The 26,531-nt window shown below is 32.5% G+C and overlaps 2 protein-coding genes across 2 annotated transcripts in view; both read right to left on the reverse strand.

Moving 5' to 3' along the window:
* Positions 1-13,918: 13,918 nt before the first annotated feature.
* LOC128867716 (trigger factor-like) lies at positions 13,919-14,194 on the reverse strand. The gene has a single exon (XM_054109167.1). The coding sequence runs from the start codon at positions 14,192-14,194 to the stop codon at positions 13,919-13,921; it is 276 nt and encodes a 91-aa protein (XP_053965142.1).
* Positions 14,195-15,970: 1,776 nt separating this feature from the next.
* LOC128867730 (cyclic nucleotide-gated cation channel beta-1) overlaps positions 15,971-26,531 on the reverse strand; it is a 131,811-nt gene continuing 121,250 nt past the window's right edge. Inside the window, exons 7-10 of the mRNA XM_054109187.1 lie at positions 21,741-21,908; positions 20,344-20,509; positions 17,237-17,403; positions 15,971-16,383 (exon numbers count right to left, since the gene is read on the reverse strand). Coding sequence (XP_053965162.1) covers positions 16,061-16,383; positions 17,237-17,403; positions 20,344-20,509; positions 21,741-21,908 — 824 coding nt within the window. The 3' untranslated portion in view covers positions 15,971-16,060. The remainder of the gene's footprint in view (positions 16,384-17,236; positions 17,404-20,343; positions 20,510-21,740; positions 21,909-26,531) is intronic.

Raw genomic sequence — 26,531 nt, forward strand, 5'->3', positions numbered from 1 at the left:
AATTTTTTTTTGTTTTTGGCTAACGAAAACATAAATGTTTAATGCTTTTTTTATAAAGACTTTCAGCACAATATTCCATTACGGACCTCTTAATAAAAATTATGAATATTTTTTTCTTAATTGGGGCATGTAAGACTTCAAGAAAACATAATAATACACATTTTCACTTTCATTAACTTTTAGTAAACATTGTTTGAACCCGATTTCTGCTAAAATATAATAATAATAGTATAATAACATTTTTTTATAATAATAATCATAATAGTGTTTTTTGTAATCAAATTTCTTTAATAAGAATACTTTTTTTGTTTCTTTTTCTATTAATAGTAATAATTTGTTATTGTAATAAGAATAATTTTTTTTTGTAATAATACGATAATAATATTTCTTGCCTATCCATAATCTTAAAAAAGCTACTAACAAATGCCATAGAATTTATCGCAATTCCGCAAACTTTAACAAACTGGATTTTCATTATACGAATAGAATGAGCTTGGTAAAACGCTAATTTGAATAGTAATTACAATGCAGAGTTACAACGTGCAAAATGAAATATCATTAAAGCTAATCGAAAATTTAAAAAAAAATTAGTTTTCCACAAAGATGTACTTATGTGAGAAAGTAATAAATCTTTTTTGTATGAAAATTTCTGTCAAAAATATAAATAATATTACACACAGTGTAAACAAAAAGTCTTCCAACCTTCAGAGTACTTTTTATTTTTAATAAATGCTGCCTATGCTATTCTTAAATATATGAAAAATCAATTCAGTTATTAAATTCTTAATTTTTTTATGTAATTTACAAACTGAATATTTTATAGTTTAGAATCTTTAATGCATATTCATTTAATTGCTTGCTGAATTTGTTGATTTGTGAAATAAAAATTAGTTTTAAATTGGTTTTCTTTCCTTCCCTTATTTTTTTATAACCAAAATGATGCAGTTAAAATAGAACGACAAATTTTAGTTCAATTTGTGTTCGAAGGTTGAACATAGAAGTAGAAAATGCGAAGTGACCGGCAAGCCTTTGAATCATATAACCGCGTCGCTAAAATTATACACCTCAGTCCATATGGTCTTTGCGGTCATAGAAATATTCCACTTCCAATATCACGCCAAGCATAATCTTTCTCCCGAGCACCCCTTCCAACTTGCACTTCATTGTACTAGAAATAAATTGACTATACCAAAAATGCAAACCAATGCATACCCAAAGATTTTCTAGAAATTCTTAATAAAAGGTTTGAAAATCTTCGAACTTTTATGAATCTTGTACTAAGTGTGAAACTTTGACTTATGTGATATTTGTTGTAGGATGAACTATATTTGTATGCATAGCCTAATAAAGCATCTGCCGTTTTTCATTAACAATTCTATTTCATGTAAAAAATAAATAATGAATTAATGAATATTAAAAACACAAAAGAAAAGTAGTATGAACTAGTCAAAATATCGCTGAACTATATTATTATTTTAATCCTGGGTGTATATTGGCCTAGTAGCTCGGAAGAAAAAAAAGAACATATGGTGCAAAATCTACTAGGATTTCAGCAATAAGCATTGCATCAACAAGTTGCGCGGAAAACCTGAAAAACGCAAACTCTATGTTTATAACTTTGAAGCAGAAGTAAAAAAAAAACTGAAAAAAAACAGAAAGTAAAACGTAAAATATAAATATATATAGGGGTTTTCAATAAGATGTGTTATTCTGATATGAAATGAAAGTAAAACGTAAAATATAAATATATATAGGGTTTTTCAATAAGATGTGTTATTCTGACATTAAGAAAAAATGATAATATATTTTTTAATATAAATGATTGGATGTTTATTTCATTATAACTAGGAAGGTATGCCGTTAATAGTGGAAAATAACATCAGGCAATTACCACCTCGACCCCGCTTACAGGACAATATCCATCCTTTTCATGAAATTTTCCATAACCGAATTGCAAAGTGGCTGCCCTATGTCCTCTTCCTCGATCGCATCACAAATTCCATCTTTGAGGTCTTGAATCTCCCCTGGACTGTTGGCGTAGACCTTCTCTTTCACATGGCCTCAAAAAAAAAGTCACAAGGTGTTAAATCACAAGATCTCGGTGGCCAATTGTGATCACCTCTTCGAGAGATAACACGGTCTGGAAACTTTTTCCGTAAAATTTCAATGGTTTCGTTGCTTTTGTGGCACGTAGCGCCGTCTTGTTGAAAATAAACGGGTTCCAGATCAATACCATCAAATTCCGACCATAAAAAATCATTAATCATCTCTCCTGTTTAACACCTAACACCTGTTATTGGAAAACCCTTTATTATCAAATAAAATGGAAAAATAAATTAATTAAAGTAATAAATAGTAATAACAACATTAACGCAAAATATAATTAAAAAAGTAGATACAAATGAAAAAAAAAAATAAATCAAATAAAATAAAATAAAAAATAACAAATTTAATAATGCGATACTCATAAAAAAAGTAAATAAATAAATAAATAAAATAAATAAAACAAATAAATTATATAAAGGAAATATTCAACTAATAAAGAAGATGGATTAAAGTAAAATATAATACAAGGTAATTTAAATTTAATAAATATATTTACAAAAAAATTAAATATATAATTTAAAAAAAATTCAAATAAAATAAGGCACAAAATATTAAATTCTACGGTGTGGTTGTATGGTGGACAGCACTCGAAAAACGGTGTAGAGTAGCCACAATTGATCGAGTCCAAAGAACAGCCTGCCTCGTGATAACAGGATGCTTAAGTACAACACCTACTAAGGCTCTAAATGCGTTACTTCACTTGTTCCCTATCGATCTGGCTGGCAAAGCAAAAGCAGCGACACACATGAATGCCATATCGAAATGGAATAAGTATCTTGGCCATTCGGCCATACTGAACAGGAACACTGTTATCTCTTCCGACATAGACTATCATGTAAGTCTTCCATCACCACCCTTGCTATTCTCCTGTTCACTCCCCACTAGGGAAGAATGGACGACAAATCTAACCGAAACCGATGGCCCTCTGATTATATTATATATACAGATGGTTCAAAACAAGACGGCAAAGTGGGATTTGGAATCTTTTCCAATTCCCCTCACATCAATCTTTCATTTAGATTACCCGACTATTGTAGCGTATTCCAAGCGAAAGTATGCGCTATCTGGTATGCTGCGAAAACTCTCTTAGAAAATAGAATATCACTAGAGGATATCCGCTTTTTCACCGACAGTCAAGCGGCCGTTCGAGCACTCAGCTCCTCTTATACCCACTCAGATGTGGTTCGATCCTGTCTCTTATCTCTTAACGAGATAAGTGTTCAGAATTCTGTCAAAGTTATCTGGATACCGGGTCACAGTGGATTCGAAGGTAACTGCAAAGCTGATGAGCTCGGAAGAGCTAGAGCTGCGCAATCAAATGTTAGTAACTTACTCACAATCCACATTCCGCTCTCAACATGTAAATTGCTCATTGATCGAGAATTTCACAGCATTGCTGATCGGAGGTGGCGAGTGCGTTACGACCAGACAAATCTGGCCATCCTACAATCTGAAACAGACAAAAACCCTTATAAGTCTTTCGAAACACGAACTAAGGCATATAATATCTCTTATCACTGGCCACTGCCTTTTGGGCACTCACGCGCGTCGGCTCGGGGTTCCTCAAAACGACCTGTGCATATACTGCGAGGACGAAGATGAAGAAGTATCGCGCAGACATTTGCTGTGCAGTTGTCCCGGTCTAGCCAGAAGTCGACTCGCTCTTCTAGGCTCTCCAACAATTGACAATCTTTCAGTACTCTCGGACCTGAGAATCAAATCTCTCATCAAATTCTCGAAACGAATTAATATCTTTGACAATGATCTACAATAAAAATCTCGGTTAGGTGGGGAAATCATTTAAAATAATGAGCTCTAGGGCAACACAACGGACCCAACTTGCGGTCTATGTGGCTCTCCGATGCGGGGTCACCCTTAAACCAACCAACCAACCAACGGTAGACTAAAAAAGTATGTTAAAAACTAAAAAAAAAGTATTACATAATCTATAAAAAAAATATATATATAATGAAAAGGAAACAAAATTAAATTAATAAATAATGTTGATTAAAGTAATATTACATTCAAAAAAATTCAATTGAAAATCTTCGGGCACACAAAAATAAAATATATTGTAATATAATTAAAAAAAAAATCAAATAAAATAAAAAGTGAAATGTATAATGTTTGTTAGAAATAAATAAACATAAATATTAAAAACAATCCAAGAAAAAAAGAATATGAAAATTAAAGTATAAATGTGTTGTAAAACACCTAAAAATAAATATTATGTAGTATACATAAAAAAAACAAATAAAAAAATTCAATTAAATAAAAATAAATATAAAGAAAAATTAAGTTAATAAATAAGATGGATAAAAAAAACAAAAATAAAAATATAATATAGAAATATAATATAGTCCAATGTGAAAATGTCAAAAAAAAACAAGTATTTAAAAGTAAAGGGGTGTTATAAAATGAAATAGAAATAAATAGTATACCATAAAAAATAAAAATAAATATAATAAAGAACCAAAGTAAAAAATTTTAATTTAACAAAAGATAATTCAGAAAAAGTATTCAATAGGTGCGCTTCAACTTTTTTCCGATAGGGAGGGCGAACGACGCAATATTTTTTATTTTTCGCTTGTCATTTGTAAACTTCATTAGTATACATTTCATCATGGAACGTTACACACTTGAGCAACGATTGCAAATCGTGCAAATTTTTTATGAAAATAATCGTTCTGTTGCTGTTACTTTAAGAGCATTACGGCCATTTTACGGTCCATTTAACAAGCCGTCCCGTTTTGGGTTATGTGAAGTCATTGGTCTACAGTAACAAGCCGGCGACGATTTGTGAGCTCAGAGCCAATATTGAACGCGAAATTGCTGGAATTTCGGCCGATTTATGCAAAAGAGTGGTCGAAAATTGGGTTCAACGATTGGACTTCGTAAAACGTGCACGCTGTGGTCATGCAAAAGAAATCGAATAATAATAATGATAATAAAAAAAATTAGTTAAAAAAGTCAAACCGTTTGTGTTTTATTCAAAAAAATTCAAAAGTTGAAGCGCTCTTCCTGAAAAACCCTATATAATATTAAAATTAAAATAAAAAACGTGCTTAAAAATAAAAATATGTGCAGAAAAATAAAAATAAAATAATTGTTTTGTTACGAAATAAAATAAGAATGAGATTTTTTTAAATATAAAAATATAATATTACTTGTATAAATAAAAAAAATTTAAATAAAACTAAATACATTAAAATACCAAAGTAAACCAATTCAATAAATATTGTAATTATGTTACGAGACAAAAAATAAGTATTTTTTAATATATTATTGTATTATTAAAATAAAAAAAGTAAAGAAAACAAGTAAATATTAGAAATGATTTTATTAAGTAAATTAAGTATAATAAAAAATAAAAAAATACAATAAAAAAGCTAAAAAAAAAAAATTTCATAACATAAAAATATACATACGTACAAAAAATATATATATTTCAAAAAATCAAAATAAAAAATTATTATTCAAATAAAAAAATGGTAAAAGATAAAAAAGTAAAAAAATATGCGTATAAACAAATTAAAAAAAAGTATGGAAACAAGAATAAATATTTACGAAATTTTCAAAATAGGTAAATGATACTAGAATTTAAAAAACAGAAAAAAACACAAAGTAAGTAAATGTGATTTATTAAAGTAAAATAAAATAAAAAAGATATAAATTAAAAAAATGAAACTAAGTAAGATAAACAAAAATTAAGTAAGCTGAATAATAAAATTTACTAATTTCGGTCTAGGCCAAAACCATACGCTACCAACATTTTTCTTTCTTTTCAGATTTTTTAAGATGAAAAAACATAGAATAAAATGAATCTCCTAATTATGCTTATTTATTTTTTTACTTACCCAACCCTCATTATTTACTCCCCTTTCACCTTCGGGCTACCTTTTTTACCAGATTTTCTCACTTTTCCAATTTTTTTTATTAAATTTTACCATAACCTAAAATTTCAGTATCACCTAAATTTAAACTGCTACTTAATTGCTATTTGGTTTTTATTTCTTTTAAATTAGTTCTTTCAACTAGTTTTGCTTTCGCATTCCTTGTTTGGTAGTTCATTATTTGTTTGTTGGTTTTGTTTTTTGTTTTTGTTTTTTGTTTTTATAAGTTCTAGTATCATTTACCTACTTTGAAAATTTCGTAAATATTTATTTTTGTTACTTTCTTCTTTTTTTTGCTTTTTGGCTGCACTAAATTTTATTGTTTACGAATTTTTAAAATGTTATAAACTTCAAACATACGATACATATAATTACAACGAACCGACAAAATACGCCTGACTCACATTAGCAACTGCTGCTTGATACCATTTTATATGTATTTGTTATATTTGTATTATGCATTTGTAGACATTTGTGTGTACTGTGTGTTTGTTTATTTTCTTAGGTTTTTGAATTATGGTAAATATTATTTTATTTTAAAACTACTAAATTTAGTTCTCATATTTGTATGGTTTACTAGTGGTTCTGATTTTGTTGCTTTTGCTTTTTTTCTTCTTCGTTATTTCGCTTTAGTCTTTTAGTGAATACTAATTTTCATATACATACATACATATACACTAACAAATATGCTGAAAAGCTTTGATCTCCATTTTTGTTTGTGTTTTTGTATTATTTACTTCAATTTGCCTTTATTTCTGTGTTTACTTTTTTGCAACTATTTTTTTTTTCATTTAATTTTCATTTGTTTTTTGTTTTGTAATTTGTTTGTCTTCTTAACTCATTTGTTTGGCAGTTCTTTTCCAATAGTACAAATTTTTTGGTATTGAATTGGTTTTATTTTTATTTTTTCATGCTTATCAGCTAACTAGTTTCAAGTATTTTTCGTGTTTAAAGTAAATCGTTTCCAATATACACAAGACATATATTATATTTTAATGTTTTACTGTGATTTTAGTTTTCTTGTTTCCTTTGATTTTATTCTTATTTAATGGGAATTTCATTTGATGAATATGAATGCTTTTCTAGTGAAATTTATTAATATAAACCATTTTCGAGTATAATTTAATTTGTATTTTTTAATTCCTCAATGCTAAATTACATCATACAACTATACGTAGTTCTAATTAATATTTATGAATTTGCCTTAAGAGTTTTTTGTATAACTATGTAAGTACCTAAGGATGTATATTTTTTACAATCATGACTTTTTACCTATGCATGTATGTGTGTGTGTGTAAGTATGTGTTTAGTTGCCTCTTGTTTATGTTGCAAGTAGTTATGAATACATTTGAGTTACAAATACAAATAGCACAATAATGCACTTGGGCACCCCAACTTGACACACCCCAAGCTGTACCCTCTTAGTTGTACTTGATTATAAGTATATGCGACAGTGTGTCCAAGAGCAAAATGGTTATGTCCAATTAGAAAAACTTCTAAGATGATTATACAATATTTACAGCAAGCTTTATATGTATATTTAACTAGTTTTTACAAGGATTACCCGCTTTGTTTGTATGTGTGTTCGTATTGATTACGCGACATTCGGTAATGTGGTGAAATTCTTGATATACTTATGTGTACTATGCATATGAATATCGTTTGGTGCTCGGAGAGCTCTTTGTATGGCAGTGTCAGATCTCATTCTGAATTGATGAAGCCTATGCTTGATCTGTGCTAAGAATTTGTTGAGGACATTTCTATAAAATAAAAAAAAAACTGAAAAACCCACATCAAAAAATTTGCAAAACAAAATGAGGCCCTGTATCTTCCAGTTTTATTAACAGTGGGATGGAATCAAAAACCAGACTAGAAAAGTTTTTTCAGCTGCTAAATGGGCAATCGAACGAGACTTAAGACTAAGAAACGAAGATAAATGTTTCATGAACTACTTGCAAACAATACAAACAGCACTCATATAGCAACATTTTCAGAGTACGCATATCATTAAAAATGTCAAACTTTGCGGCATATATGACAATGAATGATGGAAACAAGATTGCGCCCATAAGAGAACTGACGTAACGTCACACAGTAATCTACTTGCGCAATGGTGCCAACCCTTTGTTCTTCGCAATTAATTTAGGAAACATTTTTGCGTTTCGTATTTGTCCCTTTTTTTAATTTGAAGCTACCAAAACTGTGGGGCAAAAAACAACTGTTAAAAAAAAATTATGAGAAGAAAAGGCTGAAAAAGGCCACTCTTGCATTTAAAGCTTATCCTAAGAAAATTTCAGTGCTATTGAAAATTTGTTGATTCTTATAATTCTTATGAAATTGCAAATCACTGTATGCTCTTTTGAGGTTATGCAAGAATATTAAATCTTCTTCTTTCAACTCTTTTTAACATTTAAAACCTTTTCATGAATTGTAAAATGCCTTTGAATTTACTAGATAAATTAAATTGAAGCCATGTCATATTAAAAAAAAAAATACAAAAAAACTGAAAAACTACCAAATGAGGCGGTAACAAAACAAAACATCAAAAAATCGTTTTGAAAGATCGAAAAGTGAAGTTGCGTGAGTTAGCTGATATCGTAAAGATCAGTATATTGCATGCGCATTTGACTATGAGAAAACTCTGTTCAAAGTGGGTGCCGCGTTTGTTCACTGTTGACCAAACCAAGAGCATATAGATGATAACAAAACAATGCCAAAACTACATTAATTGAACTTCGAATTGCTCCCACATCCATCGTATCCACCAGATTTGGCTCCAAGCGACTACTGGCTGTTCGCAGACCTCAAAAAATGTTCGCTGGTAAGAAATTTCGCTCAAATGGAAAAGTTATCGCTCAAACTGAGACCTATTTCGATATATCGTTCTACAAAAGTGGTATTGAAATGTTAGAGCGGCGCTGGAATTATTGCGTTGTTCTCGATGGAAATTACATTGATGAATAAAGCTAATTTTGAACAAAAAACTATAACAAATTTGCTAAAAAAAACTCACACACTAAAGACAACTTGTTACGCATACAAAGTTCTTTAAGTGATTCAAACAAAATTTGGTATTTTCTTTTCTTTAAATGGGCATTTTAGTGCTTTTTATATCAAAAACTAGGCCACATTGCAGTTGCGAGAGAGATTTCACTGCTCGAAAGAGAAGAACAAAGATGGGAAAAGATATAAATAAATCTAAGAAACATCAACAATGATCGCAATCACCAATAATGTGACAAGTTGATGAAAAAAAATATAAGCTAAATAGGACTGAGTAAATTATTAAACTAATTAAAAAAAAACATATATTTTACATAATTATAAACATCATATTTTAATTAGAATAGGCTAGAAAAATGTCAGAACTAAAGCTCGGAGCTAGATAACAAAAAAAAAAAGAAGCTAAATCAATTTACGAAAATGGTAATCTGGTCACACTGATCACCACCAATTTGACGAGGATGACGTCACAAAAATCAGTTTATATTGTCAAATTTGCCGAGGGCAAAGTAACGGTACCACGATAGGCGCCACCTCATTATTCTCTCCATCGTGCATACTGTATGTGAAATATTCATGCTAGTGTTAATTTATCTCCAAATATAATGAAAACATTTACAAAGATGTGGATACGGTCATACGGTTAACAGCCTCTTAACGAATTTGAAATAATCAGCTGATTGGCTGACGTCACATAGGTCATGACAGCGGTTTGCTTACGAAAAAAATAAGATTGTGTTGGTGATATACGTAAAAAATCAACGCAATTGACAAGGTTTTGTTTTTTATTTAATTTTAATAATTTTTTTATGAAAACTTAGTTCTGCCTCCCACAAAAACCATATGAATCCAGACTTGGCATACTTTGCAAATTTGAAAATAATTCAAAAAATTTGCATCACACTTAAAATTTCACACTTCTTAATTACAACTTCTAGTACGATAGTTGAGCGTTCCTTACATGTGCAAATTGCACAATAGTGAAACAAAAAAAAAATCTCAAAAATCAATACGATTCTTGCAATTCGAAATTCCTTGGGCTATAAAGCTACATCCTCACGATTTTTCTAAGAATTCTGATTGAAAAGTGTGAAATTTGTACGAAAATTTTAAGCATTTTTTTAATGGGCACAAGGGTCGAAACTTGGGTTTGCATATATGATTTTTGTGGGAGAATCAACTAATTTTTTATAAAAAGTTATTAAAATGAAAAAATTGAAATTACCATTATATATTATTTGAAGCATATAAATACAGAAAATATAACAAAATAGAACTAAGCCAGCTCAAGGCTATCGGCTGAGATAAAATTCAATAAGAAAGAAATAAATTGTCAAAATTTGTCAATAAAAAATCAATTTAATGCAATGTATACGAGGTGGTACAGTGTGGTGTATTGCTAGTGAAACCAGAACCAGAAGTACGAAAACTGAGTGAGCCAACTGAAAATACTTCCAATAAGGAGCTGTAAGTGCTACTAACTGCCGTTAGATAATAGGTCTATTTATAAGTTCGTGCGGTTTTACAACAGATGGCGTAACTTGATTATTATTCCATCGATCCACATTTCCAAACATTCATTGGAGAGCTACTGTCGTAAGGCACAAACGTCAGTATAAGTTTTTTATTTGAAGCGTAAACAACAATATTTTTACCACACTTGAAAATGTCGAATTTCGTGCATAATAATGTGTTTTTGCGGGGAATTCTTCTTCATTATTTTAATATGAAGAAAAAAGCAGCCGAAAGTCATCGTATCTTGGTGGAAGTTTATGGTGAGCATGCTCTATCTGAGCGAACGTGCCAGAAGTGGTTTGCACGCTTTAAAAGTGGTGATTTTGGCTTGGAAGACGAAGAACGCGAGGGTGCGCCGCCAAAGTTCATGGATACCGAATTGGAGGAATTGCTCGATCAAGATCCGGCTCAAACGCAAGAAGAGGTTGCAAAAACTTTGGGAGTTGATCAATCAACCATTTCCAAACGTTTAAAAGCCATGGGAATGATCCGAAAGGTAGGCCATTGGGTGCCGTATGAATTGAAGCCAAGAGACGTTGAACGCCGTTTTATGGCATGCGAACAACTGCTTCAACGGCACAAAAGAAAGGGTTTTTTGCATCGAATTGTGACTGGCGATGAAAAGTGGGTCCATTACGACAATCCAAAACGTCGGGCAACGTATGGATACCCTGGCCATGCTTCAACATCGACGTCGGCGCAGAATATTCATGGCCTGAAGGTTATGCTGTGTATCTGGTGGGACCAGCTGGGTGTTGTGTATTATGAGCTACTGAAACCGAATGAAACGATTACGGGGGATGTCTACCGACGACAATTGATGCGTTTGAGCCGAGCACTGCGAGAAAAACGGCCGCAATACGCCGATAGACACGACAAAGTTATTTTGCAACATGACAATGCTCGGCCACATGTTGCACAAGTGGTCAAAACATACTTAGAAACGCTCAAATGGGATGTCCTACCCCACCCGCCGTATAGTCCAGACCTTGCGCCATCCGATTACTATCTCTTCCGATCGATGCAACATGGCCTGGCTGACCAGCACTTCCGTAATTACGATGAAGTCAAAAAATGGATCGATTCGTGGATTGCGGCAAAACCGACCGAATTTTTCACAAAGGGAATCCGTGAATTGCCAGAAAGATGGGAAAAAGTAGTAGTAAGCGATGGACAATATTTTGAATATTAAATTTGTAACCATTTTACGTCAATAAAGTTTCAAATTTCGAAAAAAAACCGCACGAACTTATTCATAGTCCTATTAAGTTAGTTAAGAAGTTTTCTGGCAGAAAGATAGTCACGATAGATGTACCACTTGTATTGCTCTGAATCTCCTATTTAAATTTAGTGTTTATATCAAAACAGAAAAATATTTTTTTACCAAACTTACTTTTCAAATTGAGGTATTTTTGCGATTGAACATTTTTTTGTTTTTGTGTTTTCTTGTTTTTTACCTCTATTAAGAGTATCCACTTGACAACATTACAAGTGTTTTATAACAACGTATGCCAACTATCTTATGTTGAGTTCTGCGCCTTCAGCTCGCTATATAAGTCGAACAATCCACCTGGCTGTCACCAGGTGCTAAGCAAATTCATTTCTGGAATCGAAGATTTTCGGCTATGAAAAGTGTATAAAAGTAAGCAAATATTAAGGCAATCCCAAAGGAAGAAAATAAATTTTCAACTTTGGCCATTGAAAACATAAAGATTTGCTTTCCGAGATTAACGCGCTGTGATCTGGTATTGGCTCCTAAAGACAGTTAAAAAGCCACTGCGCAAAGCTGTTCCAAATGAAATATTAAACAAATTCTATCCTAATTATTTTCAGAGTTTCCCGAATACCCTATCAGATGAAACTAGTGACTTTCTTAGATGAGTAGATAGTTACTAATATAACGAGTAGAGCTTTTTAGTTGTAGGCACTGACCCATGCGGGTCAAAGACGAAACATTTGTTTGGACAGACATTTTCAATTTGCTTGTGAGTTGGAAAGAAATGTGAATTTATCAATCGAATATTTTACACCACTTATGAACGAAATTCCTGGGTAATATGTAAAAATCGGGTGACTGGCTACTCTAAAACGGGTCACCACAAAGTTATAACGGTCATGTGGAGCAGCCGAAAAGAAAAATATTGCCAAGTAGGCACATCTTTCATTGAACTATTATTTCATGGGGTAAGCAAAGTTCGTAGCGAATGGTAAATAATGAATAGCAAATATGGCAGGGGTGACTTCGTCATGCTATGCGTTTTTTCGGTAAATTATAGTCTCTCTGACTGCAGTGGTGATGTATGATATGAAAACATTGATGATTTTTACTATTTCGAATTTGCTTTATTGCGTTCTCGTGGGCAAATTTGACGCTAGAAAGCCCTAAAATATGCTTCTAACAACCTGTCTGATAAATCGCGACTGCAAATTTCTAACAGAGAATAAATTGAAAAATTTAATGTGGTGAACCCAAAGGCAATGGTTTAAGAGGTATTGACATATTTTCGAAAATTTTATTTAAGCCGCTCAACTTAATCCTCCTGTCTCACAATTCTTCCAAGAATTACTTATGTCCGCAGCTAAGGGCTTGGGTGTAACTAAAGATTGTGGGTAATAATTCATTTCTGTGCTTCAAGAAGAGCTGTGGTGCACATTTAACACATAATGAATTTTAGACTAAAAAATATGATGAAATAGAACACAAATATATATAATAATTTCAAAAATTTTCTTGTAATGAATTCCAAAAAGAAAATAAGTGGTCTGAATCACGCTGCACATTATTCGAAGAAAAGTATGTTAAGCAAATTCCTTTTCTAATCTAATCCAAAAGCCTTTGAAATCTGAAATATTTAGTTAGTTTCTGTAATCTAAGCTTTGAATGTGAAAGTTATACTTGATAAAGAGTTTCTCCTTCTCTACAACGATAAACAGAACCAACTAGCGGTAAGTGCAAAGCGATTTATAAATCACATATAAAATCAGAGAGTAGTGCACTACAAAGGCAAAAACGAAAACGTGAAATAACAATCACAGGTTTGACTAACTTTTTTTACAATACCTACATATTCTCACCCCTGAATTCATATATGAATGTATATGTGTGCATGACTGGGAGCTTGTAGAACCCTCTTTATATGCTATGCTTATGTAAATACAAAAATTTTGTGCCAACTAGATATGTGGCTCGTAAATTGAATTCGATAAATATCTATCTCCAACGCTAACACATACAAACGAAACTAATGGCAAGTAATTACATATACATAAGTATATCTAAACTCTAACTAAACATACCCACATGCATGTACCCAAGTATGTACAAATGCGTTTTAGTGACTTGTTTGCCCCCCTCAAGTGAATGCACCAAACGATAGCTGCCATCGATATTCCAGAAATTCTCAAATGGAGGAATACTTGGCTGCCCGATCAGCGTGCCGATCATGAGCTTTAGCACCGTCCGAAGTGGAAGCATGGGGCTTACAACCGCCATCGCCGCCAACACCAGCAGCCTCACAATCTGCATCGGAGTCAATCAAATTGTCATTTTCATCATCTTTGCTATTGTTGTCATCGTTCTCGTCATCATCATCATCATCGTCGTCATCACCATCTTCAGCGCTGTCCACTTGCATACAGGGCTGATGGCGTCGCGAGGGTGGCGTTTGTGTAGCCATATTCAAGTGCCGCGACCACGTATATTTTGTGGACTCTACTTCTGTTGTGGCAGTAACAGTTGAAAGTTTTCTAGTTGCGGTTCGTATTTCCGTTGGATTTGATGTTGTTGTTGGCGCTGCTCCTGTTGTTAGTATTGGTGTTGTTGTTGTTAACACATATGGGTGAAGGATTAGGGTGGGTTTAGTTGTGTGAGTTCATTTTAGCATTTCATAAGCAGTATAGAAGTACATATTCATGTAAATATTTTTTATTTTTGTTGGTTCTCGCAATTGACAGTAAAAGATTTTTATATTGAACTAGCAGTGCGTGTTAACAGTAAACATCTATAGTACATTTAAAGTTTGAGGTTTTTTTTGTGTTAGAAAAGTGAGTTAAGTTCAAAATAAATTCTACACATTTATATCAGAGACTGTTTCTGGTGGCAAATTAATGGGCGAGAAAATAAAAAATTCGCGGAGAGGCCGCTAAGTCTGCTGAGGGCTTGCTTAAGATTCTTTTTTTTATAGTGAATATAACGTTCATGAACAAAACGTTAGCACATCATCATCAGCACCAGATTTGATTTTTTTATTCTGTTGAATGAGCATTATTTAGGTTCATTTGCCTAACAAAAATCACATATAATATGTTAATCCAATGTTTACATTTTATATAAAATTTAGGTTAGATTTTCTGAAAAAATATTTGGTAAGCAGTGCAAGGTGTAATGCTTCTAAAAAATCCCGTTGATTTTTATAGTTTTTTCCTCTGACGATGTTACGCATCCACGAAATCTCTGATCTATATGAAATCTCTGATCTATATGAAATAAATGCGCCACACCATAAGGACAAAAAATTATGAAAAATCAGCAGGCTTTCTTAGCAACTTGAAACTTGTACTGGATACCCAAAATTGAATAAGCTAATATATAAAACTGCATACCAAAAAATTGGGGGAAAAAAAAAATTAATTTGGAATCTAGGAGTCAGGGCATGATTTTACGTAGAAATTAGATATTCTGGCTCATGGATTTCTTTGGCTATTAACTAATGTTATATTCAAAATAATTATTTTTCGCTACAGTCTCTGATACTTAATATTCATTGAAATTTAGTGCATATTTAAGAAAAAATACACATAAACATACATGTACGAGTATGAAGTTATTAAAAAAATTCGAATTTTGTGCAATGACAGTGACGGAGATGGCCACGATGACGTTTTCTAAACACTGATATTGAAACCGATGATGATGATGTGGTTGACGATTATGATGATGACAATATTGATGGTAGTGACAAAGGCGGCAATGCAGTCAGAAATGAAAACATTGTTGCAAGCGGAAATTGAAAATGTTGCCGGATAGTTGTTGGCTTTTCCCACAGCAATGAGCAAACATAATGAAACGTTCACTTTTTGGTAGTAATTGTAGTGGTAGTAATGGTGTTAAATGTGAATGTATGTACACATGTATGTATGTTTGTATACGAATATAAACGCGCTGGTATATCGCATTGATCAACGAATTTCTGAATATAAAATTGAGTGATTGACAGACATGCGATGCTTCGAAACATACACACACATACAAATTAAATTTGTTCTGGTTCATAGGTAAATAAAATCGAGTGGGCGGCTGGCGGCGATTAAGAGTGTAGGTGATGTAGTGATGCAGTAAATATATTGCATGGAAGCCTCCACTGTTGGTGACAGTATAGTTGGTAGTGTTTATTTGTAGTAGTGGTAGTATTGGTGGTGATGTTTTTGTGTACAACGACAATGTTAGCCACAATTTTAACATTAAACGACAACAACAATGCGAGTCATGTGAAACATGATATGTACATCATACCGATCGACTGATGGGGCAGCTCGCTCCCGTGTTATATGATACTCTCACGATTGCGTTCCATCTCCTCGGTCTCGTTCTCCGGATCGAGACTGGATGTTGATGAGACGCCACATATTTGCATCTCAATCTCGGCCAGTCGATTCTCTAAGTCCCATTGTTGTTGTGAGAGCTTCGTATTAAGTGCTTGATTCTCCGATTCTACGGTATGTAAACGTTCGCGCAACCGTTTGATCTCGTCTTCTAAGGCTTCATGTGAACCAAGTAATGGCGTAGTGCCGCCACCACCGATGCCACCGCTGGCAACGGACAGGCCGCCACCGTATTCTAAATGCGAACTGGAATCGCAGATTTGTCCTAAGTAATGGCGGCAATTAAATTGTTAGTGAGAAAGAGAGTAAAGAGAGTGATGAGAAGGGAGAGACAGTAAAGAGGAGAATTGCGTTAATGAAATTGTTAAATATATTTTGAAACTTTTTTCATTGTACTAAATAATACATTAGCAGGACATTTAAAAAAAATATTTTTTCAAATGTGCTGAAAAATATTAAAATACAAGTTAATAAAAATTAGTGATGAGCAGCATCGATAGTTTTGAATTTCGCGTATCTCGCTATCGATTATTTTAAGTGCTGGTTACTAGATTTTCAATCTGCTTAGACTCTAAGGGCTTCAATGCGGAAAGAAAACAATTCAAAAAGGAACCAATTTAGTGTTACTGGCGCCAAATAGGGTAGCAGAGTAAATATACTCAAGTCATAACTTTTTATCGGTACTGTAAGACAGCACTGAGGACAAAGTTAATGCCTACTGCGGAACTGACACTGAGTACCATGAATTTATACTGTACTAAATTTTCGATTTTAAAATACTCAGCATCGATTCTTTTAAAAATCGTATATTTTGTCGACTGTTTTGAAAACCGAGTACTTTCTACTTTAAGTATCGATTCTGCCGAGCACTAAAAAAAATATCATGTACTGCGACTTTTCTTAAATCAATACAGCTAAAAAAATAATGACATATGCTATTTATCAAACTAATTAAACAAAACGATATTTTAAAATTGGCGAAAAAACCTGAATTTTTTAAAACTACCGCAAATTGAATAGCTTAAAAATAATGAAAAATGATTAATTCATTTTTCAATTTAATATAGTTTTTGTAAAATTCGTGTCTTTCATTTAATAATTATTAAAAAAATGCTTACCTGTACGACTAGGCTGCGATTGGGGGCGTGTCGAGGGATGCGATGTTGCCCTACTGCGCGGTCGATCATCTGAACTGTGCACACTAGGGCTGACCGAGCCGGGTGAGTCGGTGGCACGTGTGATGCGTTCCGTATATGTAAGTGTTGAGCGGGGACTGGGAGCACGACTGAAAATAAAGAAATGGTAAAGCGAATATACATTCATATATATTCCGAAAAAATAGTAGTATGAATAGCTATATTTGATATCAAGAGAAGTCCTTTTATCGTTGAGTATTGAAATTGCCTTTGAAATGGATAAAATTTATTGAGGAAAATGCACATATCTAAGTTAAATCGGACAGTCATAACTACATCCAATGAAACTAATCCAAGCTCCATTTTTTCGTACATTTTGACATTTAATTTAGATAAAAAAAATCTTTTTTTATATTACGAAATTCGGAAAAATTCGCCAAAATTTTGACTGGTAAATCAGAATCTACAGAAAACTTTTGAGTATGCATTTTCATAACTCATTAATTTTTAGCATAAAAAATTAAGGTTTGAAAATCTAAAAAATCGCGTTCACTTAGATTTTTTTTTTTTATGTTGATCTCATCCTGATCTTTTCCTTCAAAACTTTATATAAAAAAAAATTGGAAATTTTAATGATTTTTTCATATGTATGAACTATATTTTTATTGAAACTTTGCTAAAATTAAATTAAGAAAACAAAATCTCCAAATTTGTGTCTGGGTTTGTTTTCCGGCGAGTTATGTTAATTTCATCGTTGAAAAAAGGAAAGCAAAAAACTGATGAGAAGAGTTTTTTTTCTTGATCTACCAGCCGACGAAGATGTGTACTTCGCTTTGCACTAACAAAAAAAAATGAAAATTTGAAGTGAAAATGAACAAACTTACACTTTTTTGAATAAACAAATTGGTCAAAATAGTGACAATTAATAGAAAATTTGAGGTACATGCAAAGACCAATATGTTAAAAAATATTCCGGCAAAATTTTATGTTGATATCTGGATTATTTTTTTAGTTATCGTTTTTCTTTCGAGGCTCATTACTTCATTGACTTTATAGGGGCCTTTTAGACTTTTTATTAAGCTTAAAATATTGAGAATATATTCTTTACGTTACAAATGAATTCTTAAACCAGAAAAAAAGAAGAAATGGAGTAATTGAAAGTTCCAGGAGTGCCTCCCTTAACATAACATTTTTATTTTCTCTTAAATGAATTAAATAGCTTTGAGTAAAAATATTGCTTAATGTTTAAAAAATAGATCACTATGAGGAAATGGATTACAAAAAAAACGAATATACATAGATATACTTATATACATCATTAACACAAAAGTTTCGATTTTTTAACCAGTAAAATATTGGTGGATTTCATTACGCATTCTCCTACTCGATTTTTTACTTTATTCGAAAATTCTGGTCTGTGATGCTTGAAACATTCGAATCAGAGATTATATTATAAAAAATAATATCAAACCTAAACAAATATCATAAAAACCACGAAAACGAAATGTAGAATGCGGATAGCGCTCAAAATACCTAAATAAATCCAATCAATATTTTATTGGTGTACGTATCTAGAATCGCACCAAGACAGTCTAAAAGTAATGTGAAACTTCAGAAAAAATGAAAAATAGTTTCTAATATGAAACTCAAGCCTTGCCCAACTATAAAATTTCATCATAAATTGTAATAATTTTTTAGTGAGTTTAAGCTTATCGCATATTTGTTACATTGAGAATAAGGTAATAGCGTCTTTATATTTTCTTTTATAATATTTTACAAAACTATGTTAATTGTGTTTTTGATTTAATTTTGTTTTTATTTTAATTTTAGAAATGGAATATGCAGTAGGCAAGAACTTTTTCGACACCTGCTTCTTCTTTGCTTTTCTTCGAGGTCAAACAGCTGCCGAAGCAGCCCGGGTCATTTGCGAAGTGTATGGAGAAGATGTCGTATGCGAGTCTACTGCACGGAAATGGATTACAAAGTTCAAAACCGGCAACTTTGACACGTCCCGCAGCGAAGGTTTTCTGAATTCGATGAAGAGCGTCTCAAATCACTTTTGAAGGAGAACAGTCGACAAACCAGTAGGGAATTGGCGGAAAAAATGAACTGCGATCACAAAACTATTCTCACTCACCTTCATTCAAAGGGATTTACTGAAAAACCGGGAGCCTGAGTGCTTCACGAGCTCAATGAAAAAAAAAAACAAAGAAAGTTACTTTCAAATTGCTTCTCAACATGTCGCCGGCCATCGAGTAACACGCCGTCATAAACAACGCTTTTTGTACCGAATCGACACGGGGAATGAGAAATGGTGCCTATACATCAATACGAAGAAAAGAAAGTAGTGAGTAGCTCCAGGAGATGCGCCAATGCCTAGAGTCAAGCCGGATCTTCATCCAAAGAAGATCATGATATGAGTTTGGTGGGACTAGGAGGACATGGTACTCTGCGAAATGCTCGAAAATAATGCTACGGCCAACAAGGAGCTCTATATTGTTCAGCTGCACCGTGTGAATGAGACTATTCGACTGAAAATACTTGATCGACATTGTCAAACGCACGTGTTACACAAGTCGTCAAAGCCGCACTCCAAGAGCTCGAATGGCGGGTACTTCAGCATCCGCCGTATTCTCCGGACTTTGCACTGACCAATTACCATCAGTTCCGCTCCCTGTCCAACCATATGGAAGGCGTTACCTTCGATAACAAAGAGGTCCTTAAAACTGGTACAATAACTTCTTTGACACCAGACCAGGCGATTTTTGGTCGAGAGGTGGCAGGAGATTGTAAACAGCAACGGCGAATATAAACTTGATTAACTTATTGATATATTTATTGTTTTTTGTTTAAATAAAAGTGTTCGGTGAAACGCTACGAACTTATTCCCCAACCCAATACTTGCCACAAAGTAATTACTACTAATTTATTTTTAAATCCCCAATGGCAAAAAAGGTAGTTATAAAAGTGTCCAAAACCATTTCGGTTGCATGTGTAGTATATTTATATAAGAAAAAATAAATTCTATCTCAGTTAATAGTTCGCCTGATTTATCAAGGTTAAAGCTATTAAAAATTGTCTAATCTTACCTGTAAGGTACACTTTGCTGTTGCTGCTGTAGCTGTTGCTGTTGTGCAAAAGTGAGTGCTGACGGTGGTGGTAGCCACATATCTTCCAAAGTTGTGCGTCCGCAGCTCTCCACCAAGCCCGGCGTCGATTGGCATCGTCCCATGGCAACTACATTAAAGTATTTTACTATGTTTTCAAACACAATATATACAAATAATAAAATACGAATCAATTTTTCGGGTAGGAAACAAATGGTGTGCTGATAAAAGATAATATAATATTTTTTTTTGTAAATAACAATCAAAGTGGCATTTTGGTATTGGACTAAGTACTAAAATATAACTAAAACTAAAATTAAACCTGCTTAATTTAGAACTACTTGATGGACTAAACATTAAACTGAAAATTCATGTCAAGTGTTTCAAGTGTTTTGGTCATTGACGTAAACTCTTTTCAAAATTGGGTTATTTGTAGGCTTGAGTATAATAAGAAGTAAGTCCACAGGAAAAATTTAATAATTTTAAAAACTGAATTTGAAATGCTGAAAATTTGGTATTTAATTTTAATTTCAATTTATTATTTCATATTTTGTATAGCTAAGACAACTTAGTCTTTTATATGTACATCAACTAATATTTAAAGTTTTACTCGAACACATTAAAAACACATTAAGGAAGGTAAAAAAATAGATACATATACATGTAAGTCTAGAATTTGTAAAGAAATAAATATTTATATAGCTTATCCAGGAGAAAGTAGATGGGAGGTAAGGATAAAATGAAGAGAAGAAAAGTGCGCAGATGTATTGTAGTTTCCAATGAAGATTATTGTCAAAGTTTTTTAATGTGAAATATCTAAAGCGTTAAGCTTTAATAATTTTTGTGTTTTTTTAGCTTACATTTTTTTTTAAGAGAGAGGAGGTATTTTTGAAAAATTACGAAAAAAATTTTTGAAAAAATTTATATTTTTTAGAACGGTTTTTTCAAAAACTACCAAAATATTAAAAATTTTTTTTTCAAAAATAAAAAAAAAATATGTGTGATTTTTTTAGAAGTTACATTTAATTATAAAAAATTTAATAAAAAAAGTAAGTTCTTTTATTATTATATTTCACTTGAAGAAAGTTTATACCAAAAATTTCAACGCGGAATAATTTTGAAGATAATTGATTTTTTTTTAATAGTTTCAGTTTCAGTTTACTTCTCATTATATGCAAACCTACAAATAAGCAAATTTTTAAAAGAATTGACGGCAATGTTCAAAATACTTGCCGACTATGTCCACTTGACATGGAATCATGCTATAGTAGTTTAACGAGGTGAGAGGCTAGGTTTATAGGGGAAAGTAATTTCTGTTCCTTGGTATTCGTGCATTTTTATTTTACTTGAATAATTTTTGACATTTTCAATCTACATACCTTTCTCGAGAGGCGCCTTTTTGTATTTCTCCAAACGTTTTACCGCTATGGATTCGAGTCGCACGCGCGCCGCCGGATACTCTTTCAACACGTCCCACATATCCTTTTTGCTCAGCACAAAGAGATCACTGTAGCCAACCGAGCGTACCGAGGCAGTGCGACGATTACCTTCATAATTTTAGTGAAATATATTTACGAAATACAAAAATTGTAGAAAAAAATTAGTGGCTGTATAGTGTTAAGAGATTTGAATATGGCTGTGAGCTAATGTAACGTGCAAACAGAAAAAGAAGACAGAGAAGAATGATATGCTGCTGCTGAATGCATGTTCGTGTATGAACTCATGTGTTGGAATGTGCAAAATTATAATGTTTATGGTGTTTTAGCAATAATTCTTGATATTTTTTTTTTTTTTTTTACAAATCAGTAACTAATTATATGCTACTACTTTAAGCATACTATAAATATTTTCCTCGTCAACATAGGATATTTCTCATTTTAGTTTTATGTGTATAGAGTTTATTACCTTGACAGCTAGGATCTTATTCATGATAAGCCAGAGAGATTTCATAGATTTAGCTGGAATAAATTTGTAACTTTTCCACATGAATATATTTTGGTCTAAAAATTTGGATGTGAGTTGCTTGAACAACAGCAAATCATGAGTTGACCACACTGTTTTCGAAAATGGAATAATGGGCATTTAGACGCTGCACTTTGGCTCCATTAGATTACTTGTTTTGCAGGATTTGTAAGTATAAAATTTGAAGGAATGAGAGAGAGGAAGCTTTACACATCGGCCTTATGATCTTTTGTGCCCAAGAAGAGATATTTCGTTAGCCATTCGCACACGGCTCAAGAGCCGAAATATGGAATTGAAGTTGCAATTAGTGAGATAACTGACGACACTCACGAAAATGTTCTAAATAACTTAATTGGCCGCATGGATTACTGAAAAGCCGGTTGTGGAAGTCATTTCAAGCTTTCTTGCTTGTTTAATGGCAAAATATAATCTTTCCCAATATTTTCCAATCCCACAGCGGGTTAACAGATGTCTGTCGTAAGAGACGGCAAAATACCCAGCTCAACTTGTTATTATGAGCATTAACTCAACGCTAATAGGCTGAGTGAATAGGCTTGGTGACAATGAGAAAACTGTCGTCATTGCAGCTTCAATTTATTGAGGAAGTTGAGTTCAGAGAAATACTCTGAATGCCTGAAGGGGACACAATAGATGTTTGAAGTCGCAATAACAATAACAACATGGGTACACAGCAGAGTGGGCCGAAAAACATTTTTTTTAGGATCGAATTCTAATATTGCGGAAAAGTTGCACTGTCAGACTAATATAGTATGTGCAAAATTTCAGTCCAATCGAACTATATCTTTTGTCGCCAGCATAGGCCTCAAATTTTGAAATTTCAGTTTAAATTCTGAACAATTTTAACTTTTTTGAAAATACTATTTGTTATCATACCGGAATATGTTAAATACAAGTTTTATATGAGAAGGCCCACCGAAACAATTTAATTCATTACACTCCATTCTGTTTGTTTGATCAAGCAATGCGTTTATGGAGTTCCCTGTAGCTCGTCCTTGTACTGCGAGTTGAATTGAAGTTACAGCAATTGCTTTGTCTATTTTTTCTTCCGCTTTATTTGAAATTGATATTGTTTCGTATAAAAGCATTAAATTATAATCTTTTATTAAAAGTTTATATGACGACAATGGCATTAACCAAATTTCCCCTAAGACAAACGTTTAATTCCCATTGTTTGGAAGTCCTAAAGATTTGTCAGATCATCAACTACCAAGTTATGAAGATGTTATGAGATGTTGTTTTTTTTTTTGAAAGACGGGAACTGGGAGTAGAGTTAGGAGGAAACAGAGATCATAGCCGGACAAGTTGCCAAGAAAATCATTTGTATTTATAACAAGGCTTCTATTCCCACAGTTTCACATTCACGCATAATATACATAATAGATGAGTATCATAAAAAGTACAGAGAAATTAAAAAGGGTTTGTATTCTGCACATAGAAGTCCTGCTTTGAAAAAACGTGCTGATGACTTTAAGGCGAATGCCTCCCCACTTTTTGATATTTCAGCTTGTAAGTGTCAAGATTTTACAACTTGCTCATGTCCAAGAGAAAAAAAAAATCCTCAAAAAGAGCAAGCTTTTCTGTTAGACCGAAGAGGTGCTCGCATAGGCCTTATCGGAATGGTGCACATACCTGAAACAAAGAAACTTATAGAAAGACAACGACGACACGATGATGTGACCAATCAAATAACTAATCAAAAATTCTGTGGTCCAGAAAACTATCCCTCTTGCTCTACGTTCGGCTGCAATATATCGGAAGTGAATGATGGTTCAGAAAGTGACACCTCTAATTCTGATACTAGTCAGCCGAACTTATTCATTGGTTTTGATTCCCCCTCTACTTCTCAAATGCGTATGAGATTACAGGAAACTGCAGTTATGAGCCAGCGATATGGCGTGAGTGATAGAGCGACGGCAATGCTTGTTAATTCAGTAGGTGCTTAAAGATGTTGGTTTGATCTCTTCCGAATCACGAAACCTCATAACAGATAAAAACAAAATTAGACGCGAGAAAAACCTAGTGTGCTGTAAAATACAACTCAAAGATCGCGTCAATGCCGTTGCTCCAAAGACACTATTTTTTTATGCTCGAAGATACGACACGTATATTCAGGTCAAAAAGGGGAAACAAATTCTACCGTCAGGTGATCAAAGAAGAACATATTTTGATTTATCTGAGCCTGGAGCGCAATATTTGCTCACGTTACACCGAAATCAGGCAGCGCTGTGGATATTACAGAGAGCATTTATGAAGCGGTTATGAAGAGGATGGTTTCGAGGAATTAACAATAGTAGGTTTTGATGGAACCGCAGTTAATACCGGACCAAAATGAGGGGTACAGGTGCTTAATCTTGGATACATTTATTTCTAATTAGTTTATAGTTCTTATTTTTGGTATGAAATGTGCTCCGGAATATATGCATAGAGAAAAAAAATATCCTGAAAAAATAAAATTTTTCAGAATATCAACTGAAATTTCAAAATTTGAGGCTGGCGATATCGTTTGATTGGGCTGAAATTTGGCACACACTTTATTAGTCTAACAGTGCAACTTTTCCGCACTATTAGAATTTGATCCTAAAAAAAATTTTTTTTTCGGCCCACTCTAGTACACAGCGTACACAGAATACATACAAAATTCGTTTTTCGGCGCCATGTACAAATTTTGAGGGTCCATATAAAATTCTGAGTATGCAGTTTTTTTCTACTTGACTAGACTTACAGTTTGATGTGTATTTCGAAGAAAGTATATTTTCTTTTTCAAATAAAATCTGACCAAAAATCGTGTATTGAATACTAAGTCTTGCAATTACTTATTTTCTGCAAAGAATTCGATCAGCTGCAAGAAAATAGCCTATCAGTGTCAATTAAATTGAAATATTTAACAAAAAAGACTGACGTTTAATAGTAGAGAGAGAATTTTGTGCAATTATTTTCAAAGTGTTGGTGGAATTAAGCACCCTATACTTTTCTATCATTTCTTACACATATACTATTTTATTCTCGTAACTACTTTCAAAAATAATCACTTAAACCCGTAGAATATACAAACTAATTTTTGTAAATTTTTATGCAAATATTTTATTTATTATAATCACTTGCGTGCTTTTAATATTTCTAATATGTTTTTCTACCTACACATATTTGATTACAGAATAAATTAAAATAAATGCATTCTCTGTTGATTTTCGCATTTGCTTCAATAATGTAAATTGAGTGCGATAACATATTTTTTAATGCTGATATGCGCGCGCTTGAAGAAAAAATCTATGTAATCTAAATAATAAGGAAAAAAATGAATAAAAAAATGGTGTAGGCATGTAAATGGCAAACATTAATGCACACATATGAATTTATGGAAAAAGTGCTCTAAAATGCAGGAACCGGAACGGAAAAACGATTTATTGTATGTGGTTGCATTAAAAGTGGAATAAAAAATAAAAATAAATGTGTCAATGCAAGAAAAAATGTTGTACTAATTAAAAAATAAATAGGGATAAATGCTGGAAAAACAGTTCAGTTACTGCCAGGCAAAGCAATACAACGAGGAGGATTAACGCTAATAAAATATGCAATGTATAGTTGGAATATTTATGTTAACTGTTTTTTTTTATATTATTTGTTGTAGTTGTATAACGGCCACGCAACACCGAAGAGCTGCTTATTATTTGTACCTGTTTTGTGGTGTAAATGTATGGGTATTGTCTTACTGACGAATATAAATGATAAAGATTAGTTCAACAACAATTTATTAACATTTATAAATATTCGTTTGCTAATTTAACCATAAATTTAAAAAAATGTAAATTTACTGTATATTCGCTACTGATTGCGGAGTGACACATACAAAACACAGTCAAAGAGAGAGATAAAGTGGAGTAAGCCAGGGTCTTACAGTGCATACTGGTGTAAGTGCGATAACATTCATACAGTTAAAATAAATTAAGAGTATCACACAAATAAATATCAACACACACTAAATTCTAATAATATAAAAAATGCAATATAATATAAAAAATTAGTAAAAGGCTCGCAAACAATCTATAATGATTATCAATATGGGTTAGAAAAAATAAAAATTAAACTAATAATAAATAACATTTGATCCACTAATTTTCGTCATTATATTTGAAATGTGTAAGAGGTTAAGTACTTCGAACTTATCGTTGAAAGAGGGCTAAAGTGGA

The sequence above is a fragment of the Anastrepha ludens genome, chromosome 6, assembly GCF_028408465.1.
Source record: "Anastrepha ludens isolate Willacy chromosome 6, idAnaLude1.1, whole genome shotgun sequence".
Lineage (NCBI taxonomy): Eukaryota > Metazoa > Arthropoda > Insecta > Diptera > Tephritidae > Anastrepha > Anastrepha ludens.